The sequence below is a fragment of the Canis lupus genome, chromosome 27 (genome assembly GCF_011100685.1).
Source record: "Canis lupus familiaris isolate Mischka breed German Shepherd chromosome 27, alternate assembly UU_Cfam_GSD_1.0, whole genome shotgun sequence".
Classification (NCBI taxonomy): domain Eukaryota; kingdom Metazoa; phylum Chordata; class Mammalia; order Carnivora; family Canidae; genus Canis; species Canis lupus.
In genome coordinates this window covers 9,166,111-9,188,084 of record NC_049248.1, presented here as the reverse complement: position 1 = coordinate 9,188,084, position 21,974 = coordinate 9,166,111, and the positions used below count along the sequence as shown (strand labels likewise).

At 36.5% G+C, this 21,974-nt stretch overlaps 1 protein-coding gene across 11 annotated transcripts in view; it reads right to left on the bottom strand.

Annotated features, from left to right (window-relative positions):
• Positions 1 to 8,553: 8,553 nt before the first annotated feature.
• Positions 8,554 to 21,974, bottom strand: part of RIMKLB (ribosomal modification protein rimK like family member B) — a 171,083-nt gene continuing 157,662 nt past the window's right edge. For 6 of the 11 annotated variants that reach the window (XM_038576723.1, XM_038576722.1, XM_038576725.1 and 3 more), the window contains 4 exons: positions 16,129 to 20,735; positions 13,883 to 13,960; positions 13,273 to 13,434; positions 8,554 to 9,487 (listed from right to left, as the gene is read on the bottom strand). In XM_038576723.1, coding sequence (XP_038432651.1) covers positions 20,272 to 20,735 — 464 coding nt within the window. In that variant the 3' untranslated portion in view covers positions 8,554 to 9,487; positions 13,273 to 13,434; positions 13,883 to 13,960; positions 16,129 to 20,271. The remainder of the gene's footprint in view (positions 9,488 to 13,272; positions 13,435 to 13,882; positions 13,961 to 16,128; positions 20,736 to 21,974) is intronic. The other 5 variants (XM_038576715.1, XM_038576716.1, XM_038576720.1 and 2 more) reach the window with 5 other exon arrangements.

The following is a 21,974-nucleotide window of genomic DNA, read 5'->3' as shown; positions in this document are numbered from 1 at the left end:
TCTCAACATTTTTGATGCTGATAGAAATGTGGTAAAATGAGCACCTTAGAAATTAATGGCAGAATTGTGTTCCAAACATTTTTAAAAAAATGGGGTGAAACATACATAAAATTTACCCTTTTAATCATTTTTAAGTGTTCCAAAACGGCATTAAGTACATTCACATTGTTGTACAACTATCACCACGAACCAGTCTAATTCCTTCCTTTTCCAGATGAGGGAACTGAAGCCCCCCAAATTAAATGATTTATCTAGGGTTACTCATGGCTAAACTAGTACACAATACTATTTCCTGTCTCTCAGTTCAGCACTCTCTCCATCACAATGCTATTGCCCTAAATCATTTAATATACTAGATCCCTATGGCTGTGAACCTATAAGCTACCCACCATCAGACACACAGCACAATCTGCCAGTCTACATACTATGTTTTATAGTATAAAACATATTTTATATTTATGTAATGTATAATACATGTACATAAAAATATTAAATGTTTATTTTATAAATATTTTTACTATAAAGATAGTTACGTTAGGTTTCCATTGCTGTATAACAAACTACCACAAGTTTTTGTGGTTTGAAACATATATTTATTATCTTAGCGTTATCATGAGTCAGGAATCTGGACACAAGTCTCAGTTCTTACCTAAGCTGCAATTTCATGAGGCTCCAAGTTGACTAGCTGTTGGTAGAGTTCAGTTCCTCGTGATTGTGGGACCAAAGGATTGGCTGGTGGTTGGTGGTGATAGTTTAGGCTTGACTCTCACTTTTCCTTGCCATATGGACCTCTCCATATGGCAGTTTGTTTCTTTAAAGCCAACAAGTCTCTGCTGCTTCAAATCTGATTTCTCCTATCCCTGTCCTCTAGATCTTCTTTTTAATTGGCTCACCTAATTAGGTAGGACCTACCAAGACCCACCTTTTGATTAACTTAAAGTAAATTGATTAGAGGCCTAAATTCTAATAGCAAAATCCCTTTACCTGTGCCATATAAGATAACCTAATCACAGGAATATCTCATCATATTCAAAGATTCCATTCAGGAGGGAACTATATAGGCATGTACACTGGGAGATGGGAATCTTGAGGGCTGTTTTAGAATTTTGCCTACTGCAATACTTAGTGGAAGATATTTCATTCTTACTTCCTGAGTATCCGGAACTATTCCAACTAATTTTCCTTTACCAGGTCATTATAAAACAGACCAAAATTGGGATCCCTGGGTGGTGCAGCGGTTTAGCGCCTGCCTTTGGCCCAGGGCGCTATCCTGGAGACCCGGGATCGAATCCCACATCGGGCTCCCGGTGCATGGAGCCTGCTTCTCCCTCTGCCTATGTCTCTGCCTCTCTCTCTCTCTCTCTCTGTGACTATCATAAATAAATTTTAAAAAATTAAAAAAAAAAAACAGACCAAAATCCTTGAAATCCCTACTCTGATAGTAGTGACTATGAGTTAACAAAAGGCTAGTGGTTTTTCTTTTTTTAAAGATTTATTTATTTACTCAGAGGAGAGAGAAAGGCAGAGACACAGGCAGAGACAGAAGCAGACTCCATGCAGGAAGCCCAATGTGGGACTCGATCCCGGGTCTCCAGGATCACACCCCAGACTGCAAGGGGCGCCAAACCGCTGCACCACCAGGGCTGCCCAAGGCTCGTGTTTCTGTATCTTGGGTTTGTTAGTATGTGATCATTAAAAAGTACTTAATTTCTCCAAATCTATGCCTTAATCTTTCAATTATTATTTTTCTCCATTAAGATGATACTGTCTTTTAAAGAAAATTTTATTTAGAGAGTGTGGGTAGAAGGGCAGAGGGAAAGATTCTTAAGCAGATTCCCCACTGATTGGGGAGCCCCTGCAGGGATTGATCTCACAATTGAGATCATGACCTGAGCTGAAAACAAGAGTTGGATGCTCTACCAATTGGGTGACCCAGGAGCCCCAAGACAAGTCTATATTAACATTCCTCAACCATTTTCGTTTCCTTCTTCACCTCCTGTCTTCTGTGAAAGAAAACTGCCACTCCCTTTTATTGTTGTGGGAAACTGTGTATCAGGAGGAGCTGACCTATCTTGCCAACACTTGTTATTAGTTATCCGGTTAAGAGTTAAGATGATGTCACATAGTCTGATTTGCACTTCGTTAATGTTACTTAGGTTACTTCGCTCATTACTAATGTTGGGCGTCTTTTTCATGTGCTTATTGGCCATTTGCACATCTTTGGAGATATGTCTGCCTGTTTTTTTTGTTTTGTTTTTAAATTTATGATAGTCACAGCGAGAGAGAGAGAGAGAGAGAGAGAGAGAGAGAGAGAGAGAGAGACAGAGACACAGGCAGAGGGAGAAGCAGGCTCCATGCACCGGGAGCCCGATGTGGGATTCGATCCCGGGTCTCCAGGATCGCGCCCTGGGCCAAAGGCAGGGGCCAAACCGCTGCGCCACCCAGGGATCCCTCTGCCTGTTTTTAAATTTGATTGTTTTTCCTATTGCTGAGTTTTCTCTAAATATTCTGGATATTAATTTCTTATCAGGTACGGGATTTGCAAACATTCTTGCATTCTGTTGTTTGTTTTGCTATTATGCAAATGTGTTTTCTTAAGATTTTGTTTATTCATGAGACAGAGAGAGGCAGAGCCATAGACAGAGGGACAGGCAGGGAGCCCAATGCAGAACCGATCTCTGGACCCAGGATCATGCCCTGAGCGGAAGGCAGATGCTCACACCAGGTGTCCCCACGTAAATGTTTTTAATTGTTTACAGGTATTTCCTTTTCTTCATATCCCAGCAGAATTCTGGCTCACGGAAGACCTACATTATCCCGTATCTTTGTTGATTGTTCAGTGCAAAGGGGAGAAATTCTAGGAGAGCCATTTCTTTAATATCAATTATGTACCAAATGTTATTAGGATTACTTCCAAATAAAGGAAAACTGATTATCTCTTGCAGATAAAAAAATTGCATAGAAAAGTTTAATTTGTCCACAAACTAGTATGTGGAGCAGGTGAAATTTAGAGTCTTTTCTAACTTCTTTGCTCACTATGCATGATACTTGTCAAATGATTAGGCTAGGGTTATTAGATACTATTGGCATGTAATGAACTTGATTATTCTTATTAGTTGACTTCATTGCAAACTCCATGAACTGGGAAACCTGTATAGATCTACACTTAGGTATGTATAATGCATTTATGATATCAAGTCAGGCCTCTTTAACCCACACTAGGCCTACTATATACTATTTCAGGCTCTTTGGCACAGATGCTTCACATAAAGTGGTCTAGAATTATGCTAATTCCTCTGCTTATAAAATGAATGTACAATGTTTATTACTTGCCCAACAAATATGTACTGTTTCTTTTTTTTTAAAGATTTTATTTATTTTATTTATTCATGAAAGACTGAGAGACAGAGCCAGAGACACAGGCAGAGGGAGAAGCAGGCTCCATACACCGGGAGCCCGACGTGGGATTCGATCCCGGGTCTCCAGGATCGCGCCCTGGGCCAAAGGCAGGCGCCAAACCGCTGCGCCACCCAGGGATCCCCTGTACTGTTTCTGTCTAGTCATGTTTTCACTCAAATGGATTTTTCCTGTAGATTTAGAGATGGAGTATATATGAAAATAAAATTGAGGACTATAAAAATTGTTTTGGAAATATTGGATTGGCAGCTTTTCTTTTCTTTTTGCTTTATGATCCTCTACCCTAATTAGGCCAAATATGGATTTTGAATATATCCCCTGAGTGTGTGTTTAAATACTCAATTGATTTTATTGAAATGGTAGAAATGGCTTCACTATTCCTGCTGGCACTGCATAGTCCCTAGATGTTAATTAGACCTGGCAATTCTTTAATCCTACTACATCCCTGTTATGGTCCCGCTATCCTCCATTAGACCTAGTGCCACTCAGGTCAGTATAATAAACCTTCTGGATTACAGAATTAAGTCAGTTTTTGTTTTGTTACAGCAAACAAATGCAAAGCTCAATTTCTTTTCAAAAAATTTTCAGTTGGTTATTCTAAGAAATTTTGTCAAAGTTTATTTTCTATTTTTCTCATTCTCTTTTCTTGTATTAGACTTGTTTGGTGGCATATAATAGAAAAACATTTTTTAATAGAAAAAAATTTTTAAGAAGAGAAATTTCATCTAAAAACTGGAGGGATGCCTGGGTGGCTCAGCAGTTGAGTATCTGCCTTAGGCTCAGGGCGTGATCCCAGGTCTGGGTATTGAGTCCTGCATGGGGGTTCCTGCAGCGAGCCCACTTCTCCCTCTGCCTGTGTCTCTGCTTCTGTCTCTCGTGAATAAATAAAATCTTTTAAAAAAATACTGGATATTTCATGTAACTAAGACATGGAAATAAATTGACAAAAGCAAATAAAATTGTATGTAGCTGCTTAAACTGAGGTAGCAGTATACCTATTTGTATTGCAAGATACTTAAAGTATTGTTGTGAAGTTATGGGACGCTTTATATCATGGTCCCATTGGGTTTAAGGGGGAAAAAATGCATGCCTTTTTTTTTTTTTTTTGCAAGAAAATGTTAACAATAATTCCCTCCAGGGAGTAAGATCAGGAGGGGTGGGGATACTGGTGGATCTTTCCAGTTTCCTTTCTTCTTGAGACTCATCTGTTTACCACAGCCAATGAGGTTACCAATCAGATCTCTCCTAAAGTGCTGTGAAAAATGTAGTTGACTGGCCAGTCTCCAGCTGTTCCTCTTTCGGATCCACTTCAGCATTCAAGCCGACTGTCTTCTTCGCTTACTCCTAGCCAATGACTGCACACAGCAGTGCTATTAGATCTCAGGTGCCTAAAATACAGCCATTGATCTGGTAAATAAAAAAAAAAAATTCTATCTTGAACAGAAGAGGACCAAAAATAGTTTGTACCTACATAGAATAGAAAATATTCATAGTTTTGCTCCAGGGATGTTAACCATTGCACCTTTGATGAATTAATCTACATTACAGGTCATATGGACATTCCACAGAACATCACATCAATGACATCATGCTGATTAGACAAGAAAAGCGAAAGTTTACCACATTGAAGGCCTTGTGGAGATACATGTTTCAAAGGGTGGGAGGTAAACTTTATAAGATCTGAGGGTCTACTATTCTTATGAAGTTTTTAGAAGACCCAGTGGTAAAGGGCATGCTGGAACACCCCTACAAAGTTAAACCTTGCTACACTTGCATCACCTGTTTCATGACAGGAAGCACAATACCTGGTGGCTCTCTCTGGATTATGGAGTTAACACATTCCACCTAGAAACAGCATTCCAACCCACAAACTGGAGGACATAAAAGGTTAATAAGTTTGAGTAGGACCTGGATCAGAAAAGGGATCTGTAGAAGACTCAGGCTGGGGTGCAAGCAACCCTGCAACTTGGGCCATATGATCCACCAGATCTATAGTATGATGTGTGTCAGTGGTGAGAGAAGATAGGATACAGCTTTTATGTAAGGGATTCATGGAACTATAAAGGAGCTGCTCCCCAAAAGTATGTGGAACAAATCTGTGCAGCGTAAGGGGTGAAATGGAGTTGCCACAGAGGTGTGCTCTCAAATCCCTTAAAAAAAACCTGATGCAGAACATGAGACTCCTAACTCTGGGAAATGAACTAGGGGTGGTGGAAGGGGAGGTGGGTGGGGGGCAGGGGTGACTGGGTGACGGGCACTGAGGGGGGGGCACTTGATGGGATGAGCACTGGGTGTTATTCTATATGTTGGCAAATTGAACATCAATAAAAAATAAATCTATAAAAAAAATAAAATGTAGTGTAAAAAAAAAACCTGATGCAAAGAACAAAGCTAGAGACCTCATACTTTTTGATTTCAAACTATGTAACAAAGCTATAATAATACAGTATGACACTGACATACAAATAGACACATAAATCAACTGAACAGAATACGAGCCTAGAAATAAACCCACACCTATATGCCCAATTAATTAAAAATGTAGCCAACAATATACAATGAGTAAAGGATACTATAATATAAACGGTGTTAGAAAACTGGACAGCCACATGCAAAAAGAATGAAAATGAACCTTACCATAAGACATATATAAGAATTAACTCAAAATAAATGAAAGACAAAAAATAAATCAAAGACTTGAACATTAGGGTTTAAACCATAAAATTCCTAGAAGAAAACAGAGGGTAAGTTCCTTGTCAATGACCTTGGCAATAGTTTTTTTGGATTGACACCAAAAGCAAAGGCAAACAAAACCAAAAGGACTACATCAAACTAAAAAGCTTTTACAGAGTGAAGGAAACCATGAAGAGGCCATCTATGGAATGGTAGAAAATATGTGCAAATTATATATCTGAAAATAGTTAATAAAAATGGAGGACCTGAATAGAAATTTTTCCAAATAGGAGATATAAGTGGCCAATAGGCACATGAAAAAGCAACATCACAAATCAGAAAAATGCAAATCAAAACCACAATGAGCTATCACTTCACACCTATTAGAATGGCTATTATCAAAAAGACAAGAGAGAAAAAAAAAAAAAGAAATATGCTGGCAAGGATGTGGAGTAAAGGAAAATCTTGTACACTGCTGGTAGGAATGTAAATTGGGACAGCCACCATGAAAAACATTATGGAGACCCCTCAAAAGAGTAAAAATAGTACTATGTGATCCAGTATCTGCAACCCCATGTTCACTAAGCTTTACAATAGCCAATAGCCATGGTATGGAAACAACTTAAAGTGTCCATCAATGAATGACTGGATAAAAATAATGTATCTAGATGCAAACTAGATGCAATGGGGTATTATTCAGCTATAAAAAAGGAAGTCTTGCCATCTGTGACAACATGGATGGAACTTGGAGGCATTATGCCAAGTGAAATAAAGTCTGACAGAAAAAGACAAATATTGTAATGAGCTCATATGTGGAATCTAAAAAACAAAACCTCATATGAAAAAAAGATCAGATTTGTCAGAGGTGGATTTGCAGAAAGGACCAGGATAATAAGTATAGGTGGCCAAAAGGTACAAACCTCCCGTTATAAGAGATCTGGGTGGTATAATATACAGCATGTGGACCACAGGTAAGAATGCTATGTCAAGTATTTTAAAGTTCCTAAGAAAGTAGATCTTTAAAAGTCTCATAATAAGAAAAAACATTTATAACTGTGGTAATGGATGTTAACTAAACTCACTGTAATAATTTTGCGGTATATATACATAGCAAATCATTGCTATACACTTTAAATTAATACAATGTTACATTTCAATTATATCTTAGTCAAGCTGGGGAAAAAAGAAAACTTGATGCAAGCAGCCTCCAGCTTCAACTCCTGATCTGTCACAGCATTTGTATGGAGGCCATGATTTCTTCTAAGGCTACTCCTAACATACTAGCCAGGCCAGTTCTGCCCAATACAGAACTGCCATAATGGGTAATCTGGTCTAACATTCTATCAGCTTGGCAGAGGCTTTCTCAGAGCAGCTTAGGTCTGATGCTTTTTCCATTCAATATTTTTCTCTTCTGTCATAGGTGTCATATACTGTTCCCTCTCTCTTAATAACCTTCACTTACATCGTCTTCAAAACACCTTCAGCAAATTTAACTCCATCTTAGTGTCTGCCTGTTGGAGGATCCAAAGTGACACTAGCATAGATGCTTTAAATAATAAACTTTTAGTTTTTAAAGACTGTATTTGTTGGAGCACCTGGGTGGTTCAATGGTTGAGCATCTACCTTTGGCTCAGGTTGTAATCCCAGGGTCCTGGGATTGAGCCCCACTTCTCCCTCTGCCTATGTCTCTGCCTCTCTGTGTCTCTCATGAATAAATAGATTATTAAAAACAAAAACAAAAAACTAATGAGGAAACTAAGGCACAGAAAGGTTAAGTAACTTGTCCAAAATGTCACAGCTCCTAAGTAGCAGGGTCAGGATTCAAATCAAGCAGTCTGATTTGAGCCGAAGAAATCAAGAGTCAGCCGACCAACCAACTGAGCCATTGAGGTGCCCCTGTAATTATCTTATTCCACTCTTTGCCAATTTTGTTCCACCTCTAAGCAAATGTATAAGACCTGATAGTATGCATTTGCATGATGTTAACCCTTGTTTCACCGTATTTTTGCCCTTTATTTTGGCTTCTCCATTTGTTTTAGTACATCTCTGTTTTAAGTCATTTCAAATTATTTTTAGGAAAACAAGTCATATTATCCTAAATTATTCCTTATGGTGCATGGTATGCATATTCCTCACTTGTTTTGTTCTGCTGATTTATAAGAAAAAGTATTTTTGTTATGAGCTGACAGGGAAAAACTGGAGAAAATAGAGAAGATAAAAGGTTTCTTATATAAAATTCCTCAGTCAATGAGGTGTGGAGATAAGGAACAATCAGTCTAGATTAGGAGAAATGCCAGAAATGTGTACATGCACATACATATGCATACACAATGTTCCAACCATGAAATCTTATGAAAGGAACTTAAATAGGAAAACCAAAAAGTAATAAAGAAAGAAAATCTTATGGACTCCAAATGAAAAGATTCAGTAGCTCTTGAAAAAGATATCCATACCCAAAATTGATAGAATTAAAGATCAGCATTTATTATTCAAACATGTGCTAAGCACTACACATGTGTTATAGCAAAACTGTACTTACACATGAATCTAGTAATGTAGGTACATTCATTTCCAATTTTTACAAATACTCCCTTGTGGTTTGAAGAGGGTGATTCGTCCAAAGTCCATGTAACCAGTAAATAATGGAATTAGGATTTGTATCAATATCTGACTACAAAGAATATCAGTATTTTTTGTCCTAAGTACTAGGATTGCCTCTGTATACACATGTATGTATCAGATCTTCTATAGTTCAAATATAGTGGGTCAGATATGGCCTCTAGTCACAAGAAGATTAAAATATAATGAGTGATGCTGTGATAAGCATATGCCAGAGCCCTGTCAGAGTGAAACAGAAAAAAGGCTGCATTTCTTCAGAAATTAAAAAACACAGAAACAGTTACTCAGCATGGACAGATAAAATGGGATGGAGAGAGGCAGGGGTAAATCCATGTAATACATATTTACATGTAAAATTATACGTATTTTAGGGCCTATGTTCTAAGAGGAGAAGTAATCATTTCAGAATATATATTATAGAAAAATTAGTATGTCAAGAACCAAAGGAGTTCACAAAGTGGAGAAAAGAAAAGAATAAAGAGAATGATACATGTGGAACTAGAGTTCAAGTCTAGCCATACAGTCTAAAGTGAATTCATATATGATGGAGTGGGCAGGAATAACTGCCAAAGGAACAAATCATACTCCATACTATTTAATTCCCAGTTCTGGTATTTTTATTTTAGGAAACACATTGAATCAAACAGGTTAGAGCTACTGCTTCCTTGTTCTGGGTATTTCTATCCTCCATTTCAAAAGACATACAGTCAAATCTATCTTCGTCCATTCTGTGAATGAAGTAATAAGCAAAAACGATCACTGGTTACTTCAAAAGAACCTAGAGGGGAAAAACACACACAGCTCACTTAAATCAGATTTAAACAGTCTTTATAATTAAGATGAGAAAAAAGAAAAAGAAAATATTGAAAACAAATGTGACAATAAAATATTACAACTGTCTAGATTATCAAAAAAATTTACAACTAGTTAGTGATTATCACGCTTTACCTTTGGGATCTCAGCTGCAAAAGGTATACAAAGTATACTAAGGTATAGTCTGTTATTTTGACATATAAATATGCATCTGCAATATTAGTATAGACAACTGTGATTTTAGTTAGAAATAACTGTACTAAGAGGAAAACCTTAAGGCAAAAATAATCCTTGCAGAATATCACACAAAACATAAAATAAAACATAAATTATACCAAAATGCCTAAACAAACAAAATTATATTTAGATGTTATGCTCTTACTCTATTACCCTAGGTTACATTTTTTTCTTAATTTTTATTTTAAGTAGGCTCTATGTCCAATGTATGGCTTGAACTCACAACCCTAAGATCAGGAGTCACATGCTCTACAGACAGAACCAGCCAGGCATCCCTAGGTTACCTTTTCAGTAAGATACACAATAAACAATAAATTTTGCTTCAGATAAAAATTCAAGTTGGTCATCTTCCTTCAGTTCTAAAGCACTGACATTTATAAACGAACCAGAATTTGTAATAAAGACAAAACTGTTAGAAAAGATCGCTTCATGTTACTATTCATCCATGATATACTAGATCTAAGGAATCCAATCCTCTTCTCCCTTAACGAGAAATTGCAAAGAGCCTGAGGCCTCTTGTGTCTTAACACAGGACACCTTTTCATTTACCAAACCCTGTAAATGATGTACTCTTTAATTTTACATATAAGTCATCTAAAATAGTCACCCACAGCTTGCCTTAATATCCTTTATTTGAATAGTCTCCCCACCCTATATTAGATAACCATTGCTAACTTCTTACTGGTATATCACAGCTCTTATTACAGAGCATTCCATTTCTTCAGTTCCTACAATATATTTTCAAAGATATGTGATATATAATGCAATGAGCACTCTATTAGCATGTAGGAGACAGGTCCGTGCTCTGGTTCTATAATCTTGGGAAAGTTACTAACTTCTCTGAACCTTAGTTTCCTTACTAGCATATTCAAGATTATTATATATAGCCTCTAAGTTTTCCAGCTTAAAAATTCTAAACTTCTATGGAGGGCACCTGTATGCTGGTAGTTCAATCTGTTACTACATATATTAATAGGAATCAGCATTCCTTTTCTTTAAATACTAATTTGTCCTCTGGATATCCTGTTTTTAATTTCTATAAAATTTGAAAGCAGGGATGCCTGGGTGGCTCAGCAGTTGAATGTCTGCCTTTGGCTCAGGGCGTGATCCCAGGATCCAGGACTGAGTCCCACATTGGGCTCCTTGCATGAAGCCTGCTTCTCCCTCTGCCTGGGTCTCTGCCTCTCTCTCTCTTTCTGTCTCTCATGAATGAATAAATAAATAAATAAAATCTTAAAACAACAACAACAACAAAAAACAACCTGACCTATAAAAAAAATTTGAAAACAATTACTTGTGTGCTACTTTAAGGAAGCTAATTAACAGTTCTAAAATGTTCACATGTGTATTCTAGAAAAGACTTATTATTAGCTTACTTTTATCTGAAAGACTAAAAGTTTACTTTCTCTCCAGTTATAAAATACCTGTCATAATGCTGTACTGCTTATTTATTTATTTATTTATTTATTTATTTATTTATTTATTTATTTATTTATTTAATTTTATTTTTTTTGTGATAGTCACACAGAGAGAGAGAGAGAGGCAGAGACATAGGCAGAGAGAGAAGCAGGCTCCATGCACTGGGAGCCCGACATGGGATTCGATCCCGGGTCTCCAGGATCGCGCCCTGGGCCAAAGGCAGGCGCTAAACCGCTGCGCCACCCAGGGATCCCGTACTATTTAAAAGTTAGTGAGAGTAGATCCTTTAAAGTCCTCATTATAAGAAAAAAAAATTTTCTAATTATGTATAATGATGCATACTACCTAAACTTACTATAGTGATAATTTCCCAATGTCTATAAATAATAAATCATTGTGTTGTACATCTAAAGCTTAGAGTATATGCCAAATAGCTCAATAAAAATTTTATTTTCTCTAGTAAAAATCTATAAAATAATAACTGCTCTGCTCATTTTCTGATTTCATTAGAAACTTTAAAAATAAAAAAAAAAAAGGGAATCCCTGGGTGGCTCAGTGGCTTAGTGCCTGCCTTTGGCCCAGAGCATCATGATCCTGGAGTCCTGGGATGGAGTCCCATGCCGGGCTTCTGTGTGGAGCCTGCTTCTCCCTCTGCCTGTGTCTCTGCCTCTCTCTCTCTCTCTGCCTATCTCTCTCTCTCTCTCTGTCTCTCATGAATAAATAAATAAAATCTTAAAAAATAAAAATAAAAAAAGAAACTTTAAAAATCACGGATGCTCCTAGAGGCCTGCTGTGCTTCTGGGAACTGGGGCAGTGATATCTGACTGAATCAATTTGAAGTTAAAAGTCTAGATGAGGGCAGCCTGGGTGGCTCAGCGGTTTAGCGCCTGCCTTTGGCCTAGGGCGTGATCCTGGAGTCCAGGGATCAAGTCCCACATCGGGCTCCCTGCATGGAGCCTGCTTCTCCCTCTGCCTGTGCCTGTGCCTCTCTCTCTCTCTCATAAATAAATAAAATCTTTAAATAAACAAATTAATTAATTAATTACAATTCTGAAATTTAATCTTAACTTCAGGGACTTAAAAAAAAAAACAATTTCTTCTATTCAGCCTCACCAAATTCTGTTTTATTTTTTTTATTTTTTATTTTTCTCACCAAATTCTAAAATAGATAATCAAAATGTTGATACTCTGATTAAAATGTCTTAAGGCAGTTGTTGATGCAAAGAAAATGAAACGGTTTACCCTGGCAGTTACAGATAAAGAGAATGCAAATGAAAAGGGGGAGACAAAAAAAAAAGTGTGTGGGGGAGAGACGCACACAGTAAAAATGGAAGGCAGAGGTGAAAAATGGCAACACTGGAAAAGTTAATTTCTGAGGTAATGAACTGAGAGGCATACAAAGAGACCAAGGTGAGGAAGAGATACAAAGACAGGGAGACAAAAACACAACTAAAGAAAATGGAAGAAAGTGAGCAGAGACAGATAAGCAACAAAGAGAAGTGAACAGAATGGAACTGATGGGCAGACACAATGACAAGAAAAAGGACTAGGTAAGAGACAGTTGAAGAAAAAAAAATCATTTTCACCCCATAAGTTTTCCCAATTACCTACTTTTTTGTTGCTATCCCCCCAGTGCTGCCAATGAAACGGACACAGACTTTTATTTCTTCCAAATAGTTAGACAATGTATATTTCATTTATCTTGCAGATTTTTAAAACTCAGATTTACTATGAGAAGCATAATTTTTGTCATCATTGAGATTCACATATTGGATGTTACAGAATAGCTTGTGTGGGGGGATTCTTTTACAATGTATACACCTATCAAATCATATTGTACACTTTAAATATCTTATAATTATAAATTGTATCTCAATAAAGCTGGAAAAAGGTTCATATATATCAACATACTGGGGAAAGATCCCTAATTTTACATATTGATTTTTTTTTTCCAAATTAAAAAATGATAGTACCCTAGTTAGGCTAAATTCATCCTAATGCAAGAACTTACAGAACCATTTGTGATTTAATATCACAATGGCATATAACACCACTATCAGACTGATAACAGACTCTTAGTTGAAAATAACTTACCATTTAGTCAAAATCCAAAAATTTTAGTCCTGTTTCCACTTTATGCCCCCTTTGCTTGACTTGATATGTTATGCTCTATCTCTTCTCCTATGTAGATCCTTTCAGTAGCCATCAATCTGAAGAATTCCTTCTTCTGCTGCCACCTACCAGTTTATCTCTCTGCTGCAGCAGAAGGGTATATAGAAAAAGTTCTTGCTTATTATTCAGATTAAATGGAAAAATTCCTAAAACATTTCATACTTTCACATGTGTATGAGCTTTCTCACTGATTTTCCAAGACCTCCCCGCCAAAGTCAAAACAACAAAAATCCCAATCACAGAAAACCAAACAATGTATGATCAATATTCATGCTAAGCTGGCAATTTCCTTTTTTAACTGGAAAGATTTAGACACTCAGCAGTTGCCATCGCAGGGAGCCATTTCTTTTGTTACACTTTCCTTTTTCACCTATCCCTACAATCTTATAAGTGTGCAACTTAAAATTTTAATGAGGTAGTCCACAACTCCTGCAAATTTTAAGTTCAGAGACTATTAAAGAATTGTGGAAGATGCAGCAATAAAGGAGTTTTTAAAAGTAAATCTAGAAACTAAAGGTGTTAGATGCTTTACCTGCATGAGTTTTCAATGTTCTGGACTGCTTATTGCCCAATGGCTCTGAATACATTAAAACACGAACACATACGCCACCTACATTTAAAATAGGGTAGCATTTGTATGCCCATATAAGCATTGGGTATATCTTTCGCAAGAGTAATAAAGTCATTAAGTCCTTTTAAAAGGACTGATCACAAATGCACATTTCCTCAAACTATATACATACACAAAAAAATTAGGGTGAAAAAGGGAGACAGAGGCACAAATGTAATAGCAGTTGTAGAACTGGAAACTAACATAAATGTTTTCTGTTTGTTAAAGTCCTGAGATTCATTTCTATTCCCATTCTCTTTGTCATTGAAGGTCTAAGTTTCAAGTTTATTCCATAGTAGTTTCTAAAGAATAGTATCCAATAATGAACTAGTAATGATAGTAATGGCTTGTTTTTGTTCCACCCTCCCATTAACTTTACCCCAAAATACGTATTTTGCCAACATAAAAAATAAAACAAACACTGACATAAGCACCAAAGGCTAGTCAACAGTGGCACTGCAGTGACATTGTTTCTACTTTCTCATTCCTTCCCCCGATCTCAAACCCCACCCTTTGACCTCTGTATATGGGATGAGCCTGAGCAGGAGAGTTGGTGATGTCAGGACTGCGCCGTTCCCACGGATGCTTCTAGAGGCCTGCTGTGCTTCTGGGAACTGGGGCACAGTGATGTCTGTCTGACTGAAACCTAAAACAACAACAATTCACCCCACCCCTCATGTTCCCAAACCCAACAATTGCAGCCAGGTATATATGCTATATAAGGCCCAGCTAGTAAGTTTGAATATGGTGAAATCTGAAAGCAAGGTCATTCTTAACAAGTCAGTAATCTTCATGGGGACAGCAGAATGGAGACTGTTAAATCCTCCATGTCCCATGCAATCGCATAGTCCACACATGCTAATGCTGGTCACTCTTAGCAAGAGGACAAGTTTCTCTGGTTCAAGTCTTTTTTAGTATAAGTTATAAATTCCTGCAGGAGGCAGTTGGGATTCCTCTGTTAGTAAATTTTAGCTCAACACATAAATATTTTTGTCTTAAGATGTTTAGGGGAAAGACTGGCCCCATCTTAAACAAGTGAACTGAAGCACAAGAAAGGTTAAAGAATTATGTTATGCCTTCAGCTATAAAATGCATTACAAACAAGGATATCCTATTAGCTAACTAGTGAACTTAAAGCCACTTTGGAGAGGACATCTAAAGCCAACGAATAAAATTATGCAGAAGTATATCTTGAAGTGGTCCTGACCACTGTCACTAAAATTCTACCTAGCAGAAAAAGGATATCTTCCCATTGATAAGTCATATTAGAACTAAAACTTTAGGAAAGACAGAAGAGAGGAGGAAAGGGCAGGTGGACTAGGATAGACAGAGCAGAGGATACTACATTAACTAACTAATGGAAAGGCTATTACAATGGACAAGTTGTATTCCTCATTCCTGCCACTGACTTTTATATTTTATAGCCTTGGTTAACGTGCTTACTGATTTGTGCTTCAGAAATGCCCTCCAATCTGTTCAAACCTGTAATTTTTTAATGCTTAAACCATTATGATAACCTCATACTTTTCTGTTAGATCTAGTATCTTAGAAATGCTAAAATGATTAGTTCTGAAATCATACTGTTCCTAAAATAACTGAAATGCTTTCTATTATCTTTGTCTCATCATTCCTTTTCACTTTTATAATTATGTCAAGGAGAAGCACTAAGATCAACTCAACACTATGGTGAGTTTTTACCATATATATATCCTAGAACCTAATTTTACCTTTTCAAAACTCTAGTTTTCCATACCTGTCAACTCCTAATTGATGTCTTTATACTGTGAGCTCACTGTGTATTCGGAACACCAACCCCTGAAAAAGCTTAAGCCAGAGTAGCACAATGGAAGAAACAAACAAACCCAAAACGAAAACAAAGCCAAAAAAAGTCACACTCTGAAATACTTAATTATAGACATATATGCAAGGAATGGAGTTATCTAAATGGCTAAAGTAAATCCCCAAAGAAAGTTCTGAGTTCATCCCAGCCAATTCAAACTTTAACCCCAAAAGTTCTTCTTTAATCAAATTATGTTAGATTTAGTTATGCGTTATTTTTTAAACAAGAGTTTTTACAAACCCATGGTTGCCTTTAAAGTACATAAAGAAAGAAAATTTTTAAAAAAGAAAGTTAGCCTTGCGATGCAAAGAAAGGAGAGTCAAATTACCTGCAAGCAGGCTGGGGCTGTGCCTGAATCCAAACCGCTGCATTTACCATTCATTATACAGCTGCATTATTGGGGGAAGGGGAGTTTAGAAGGGCACTGACCCCGAAAGTTCTCAATACTTCTCACTCATCATCAGGAAGGGGGAAGAAGGAAAGTTTTTTCTCTGGGTATTTTTTTGTTTGTTTGTTTTTGTTTTTTTGGCTCCTGAAAAGGCTGGCAAAGAACAGTAACAGTGCAAGCAGTTAGAATATTTCTTTAAAAAACAATTGTAAAAAATGCAAAACATTAAGGAATTTAAAACACCAAACTTTCGTTAATATAGAAGAATTTTCACTAGAGTTAGGCAGCCACCCCAAAACAGCATGGCAAAAGGGCACTGATATAAAGGAAATAAAATACCACACGAAAATCCAAAACAAAACTAAAAACATTTCAAATTAAACCTGGAAGACTAGAAGATTCCAACAGCAGATTTCTGTCCACTACTGAAACATTCCAAAATCCAAGCTTCAAAGGCGCCTAAATGTATCTTAAATGAAACTTTGTTTTTTTTTTTTTAAGAAAAAAAAAAGAAAGAAAGAAAGAAAGCAGTGAACCTGGTTATAAATCCTGCAATATATTACATTAAAGAATATCCTAGTATAACAAAAACAAATTTTGAAATGAAATTAAACAAACAAACAAACAAATAAAAACAGTAGCAGCAGAGGTTACCTGTCTGAGCACCTACATTTTCTTAGGAGGGGATCGTGTCTCACCAGCCATATAGCCCATAAACCTTCTCAAAAAGAGTGAGCCAGGAGAAAAATGTAACACAAGATTTGATTTCACAATGTCTCTAAGCTCCCCAGACCCCAAACTGAGGATTCACTGAATGAAGAGAATTTGTTTTCCATTGTTTTCTTCTTGAGAAAAAGATGATTTTGAAAGTCAATTCTCTCAATGCCTTCGATACCTTCTCAAAAGTCTGATAAAGTGCTTGATGAAATCAAGTCTCTTGGTGGTTTTTCTAATGTTCCAGCATATTTTCTTATTGATAGCATGTACAGAAAGATTTCAAAGTTCAGTGGAGCAAAAGCCAGCAGAAATGACCAATCAATTATTAGGCACCAAAAAAAGAAAAAAACTATTAAAAATTTTAAATTGAATAGTGTGTGTGTGTGTGTGTGTGTGTGTGTGTGTGTGTAGTCCAATTTTCATCATAGGTAACATAAAAACAATAGCAGAAAGAATTACTTTTAAAATACAATTAAGAATTACAATTTTAACAATATACAATTTTACAATAATTCAGATTTGGGCATGATAGAAATTATACATATTTAATAAATACATTTTTACCTCTCATAATAGCAATGAAGATTATACAAAAGTTATTCAACAATATGAAAATATATTTAACTTTCACTTAAATATCTGGGGTGTTTCATTTGGGTTCTTCCAGAATGATTTGTTCATATTCTTTACCTTAATTTTTGAGGGAGTTCAAGAAGATATTCATGTTTTAAACCCTAAGATGACCATTCCTACCCTTCTCATTCTAACATGTGAGTGCAAATCCAGAAATAGGTTCGTAAAGCTATGTTTTAATATAGTGTGAATACACAAAAGATGGATCAGTAGTGAATAAAACTAAAGGTGAAATAGTCTCCAATAATTCTTATATTTGGTTAGTCTGATAAAATGTTTTCAAAGGCTATCTACATTTTTCCTGACACCTTATCCCACCCAACAGAAACCCTGAGTTTTTCATCAGTGTATGTGTTCTATTTGTTTTAAAAATTGGTAAATCTATATGCATGTAATATGCAAGTAATGTATCATTATGCAACAACCAGATGGTTTCTACACAAACATATGAATGACTTAATTAAGCACTTCTTTCTCCCTCATTTATTTCTCTATCCCAAATATTATGCATCCTCCTATGATCATTCAGTGAAAGAAGTACCAAGTGTTTCTTTCTGTTAATGAGTCAGAGGTACTTTTATATGTATATATATATACACATACATATGTGTGTATATATATATATACACACACACAGTAAGGCCCACAATAACCCTATGCAAGTCAAATTCTTTAAATGAGATTAGAATATCTTAAAATAAATTAGAAAATCCTCTTATCATCTTTTTCTGAGGTGAAATGAGACACTGCACGGATTAGAGGTACTATTCTATTTGCCAGCAATCAACCTTTCACTCAATTTTAATATTATTTAATTCTATGGAAAAAAACAAATTTTATTACATTCCTTTTTAAAACGGGGGAAAACTGTACAAGCATGATCAAACCTCTGTTAGAGCTGGTTAATACTGCTCTTTTATTATTGCCTTGAAGTCTCTCTAGTAGTGTCCAAGAAATTATGCTTAAGGTCCATCTGAAGGAAAAAAGCACTGGAGAGGCAAGAAAGGACTCGAGTAAAAGCTTCAGAGGATTGTAGTGAGATGGAACTTGCTGTTTAAAAAAATTACGTTGAGCTCTGGAGCATCTCCATTTCTTAACACACCTTCTAAACCATTATTCAAATAGATTTACCCATGTTCTAAAGGCTCGTGTTATATGCCATTCTGGGGCTTTTATAACTTCAGAAATTAAAGGAATATAAAGAGTGGACAGTATTGAAGGCTTCAGAGTTGGGCTATAAGAGACTTAATACTGCAAAATAAGTCCCCAAACAAAAACATCCAGTCCACCCCCCTAAAACCTACGTGTAATAGAAAATGCACAGCCAGAAGCAGAGAAAAGCATGTAGCCTTGAATAAATCATACACTGAACAGTCTAGAACCAAAGAAAAAAAACAAACAACATACATATACATAAAAAACCCTAAGAAGCATCTATTCTATGTCTTTAGTGAGTACGTCTACCCCAGTGTAGTTATTAAAACAAGTTATTTGTTATTTAAAGTAAAACTGTTTCCCCATCATGCTCCATTTTCTAGAATCTATCCTTTTTGATCGGTTGGTGTAAACAAAAAGCAAAACACATACACATGCATGCGTGCACACACACACATATATACTCCCTCCTAAAATGTGAAAAATGCAAATATATAACGCTGGTATTATAAATCACTTCAATTTTATGCTTAAGAACTTATAGGCCCTTGATCTGCTCCCCAAAAATATTTTTCCGTGTCCTTATACTTTAAATGCCCCACCACCAAAAGAAAAAAGGAAAAAGGAAAAGGCTTTAAATGCACATGTTTCAAGTCAGTGTCTTGTTAACAAAAAAGGTAGCACTTTCTTCACTTTGGCCATTGTTAAAGATGCAGGCATAGTTCAGGGAATGTTAGACTAGCATGTATTAAAAAAAATTTGCAACATTAACAGAGCATATATCTTTCAAAAAAGATTAAAACACTAACAAATACAAGTCAATGCACATATTTTAAACTAGTGTAATTTTATCTACATTGGAGTAAATGTCATTTTGTGTACCAGACATTGCAATACTGTTCATTTCCCCATCATGCAAAAATGCCAGTTTTGTCATTAAAAGACCTTTATTGGGTCATATTAATGTTGCCCTCCCACCCAAATTAAGGGAAAACCAAAAACCAAAAATCATAAATCCCAGTAAAAGAGCTCAAGATTTCATAAACTATGAACATAAAGTTGCTAGTTAATATGGTAAAGTCAGAATTTTCAGATTTGCATGTAAAAATTTCTGTAATTTAGGTAGATGTTTTCCTCACTCGTTACATCTTTGCAACACAATGTGAGTTATGCTATGCTAAAATTTGTAGGAACTGTACAAAAGCAAAAGCAAGGGACCATGAAAAAAACTGTGTTTTTCATGGCCTGAGAGCTACATATTTTTGATTAATTTAAAAGGGTAACTATGGGGGGGGGGAGGTTAACTATAAGAGCCTGACGTTTTTCTGAATCTCACCTCTTCTGCCTTTCTATCTGTAGTATCTGTAAATGGAAGTCAGTAACAACAGTAGAGGTCTAGTCTATTTCCCCTTTCTTCTCTCCTAACTAATTCTAATCAACTCTCTCATCTTCCTGAGTACCTTCCATGAACAGCATTGCAAGTTGGTTAAAAAAAAAGAAAGAAAGAAAGAAAAAAAAAAGAAGAAAAAGAAAGTGAGTTTTACAAGGGTTTTGTTGGTTAATTATTTACCGGTGGAGTCACTCCACCAGGAGTTTGATTTCATTGGCTATCAGCTGGTTCATGTTGAATACGCCCCCTGGGAGCTTGGTGAGTAGCTCTCGCTCCGTGCTTTCAGGGTCGCTGTCAACAGAGCTGGAACTTGCGCTCATGTTGTCGACAGCAGTGCTGGCTGGGGGACCCAGCTCCGGCTCACTAGTCTCACTGGCCGTGGACACCACGGAGAGCAGGGACATACGCCGGGTGAGCCGGCCAGAGGGCAGGAGGGAGGCGGCATAGTCCGCTATGATACCAGCTACATCTAGATTACAAGCCTTATCAAAGGCGATGAAACCTACATTTGCATTGGCCTCGCAGACACAGAAGGAGCCGTCATCTTTCATCAATAGGTCAATGCCACACACATCCATCCCTAGGATATTAGACACCTGGATAGCTAGCTGCTTTCCTTGTTCACTCAACGAGCACATCATCCCCACACCACCTGGCAAAAAAGAAACAAGATAAGTTACCGAAATGATAAATTTCTGAAGTAAAACTAAAGCTTGCCTCTAACGTTAACTCTTAAATCAGTAATGATAACAAAGGTGCCATTCTGGTGTAAAATTGTGGCTTTTGAAGTCTAAGTTTTCTTCATTAGAGAATCCTTGTCCAATTCAAAGAAATAACTTAGTACTTTTTCAAAATGCTATGTTTTTCTGAACATGGCATTAAACTTTCATAGATACCTATCTTACTTGCAATAATATGGATCGAGGGGAAGTTATCCTGAAGAGTTCATAGTTTTATAAAGGAAGGAGAGTAGAAAAGAGTATCAGGGAAAACTGTTACCTTTCCAAATAATAGGAAGAAATATGTCTGATTGGAGCATAGGAAAAGAGGTTAGCCATTAACGGAATGTTAAAACATGAATGAGCATGCAGATTGACAGGAGTTTGGGAAAAGGGATGGAAATGGAATTAACGGTACCTTACAAACCACCAAACATTAGAAAAAAGAAAAAAAGAGGAAGAAACAATTTAAATAATACACACAAGATAAAACTGAAGGAATAAAATGAATTGTATTGGCAATTACACTAAAAACAAAACTCAAATTTCCCATGGAAAAGGTGGAAACTGATCAGATTGGTATGAAAGACAAAGTTTATCTATATGCTGTACTAAATGGAAAAAATTTTTGAAAACTAAAGGGATGGGCAAAGAGATAAGGGACGAAGTCAAAAATAAACTTCACTTTATAGCCTTACATCTCTTGAATTAGTATATATTCATATATATTTTTTCTTTTATCAAATATTGACAGTAATCAATCATGCATTGGCCCAAAACAAACAAAACATTAATTTTTCTTTCTTTTTTTTGACAAAGAAAGAGCTTGTATGCGGGAGCTGGGACAGACTGAAGGGACAGAAAGAATCCCAAGCAGGCTCCACAATCAGCTCACTGTGGGACCTCACAACACTGAGATCATGACCCAAGCTGAAATCAAGAGTTAGACACTCAAGCCGAGTGGAGGGAGAAACAGGCTCCATGCAGGCAGCCTGATGTGGGACTCAATCCGGATCTCCAGGATCAGGCCCTGGGCTGAAGGCGGTGCTAAACCACTGAGCCACCCGGGCTGCCCCAAGAATTTCAGAAATTATAAATTAATGATTTAAGTAACCAAAAGATTATTAAGGACTCAAATTGCAACACTGATCCCCTAAAGGAAAATGAAACCC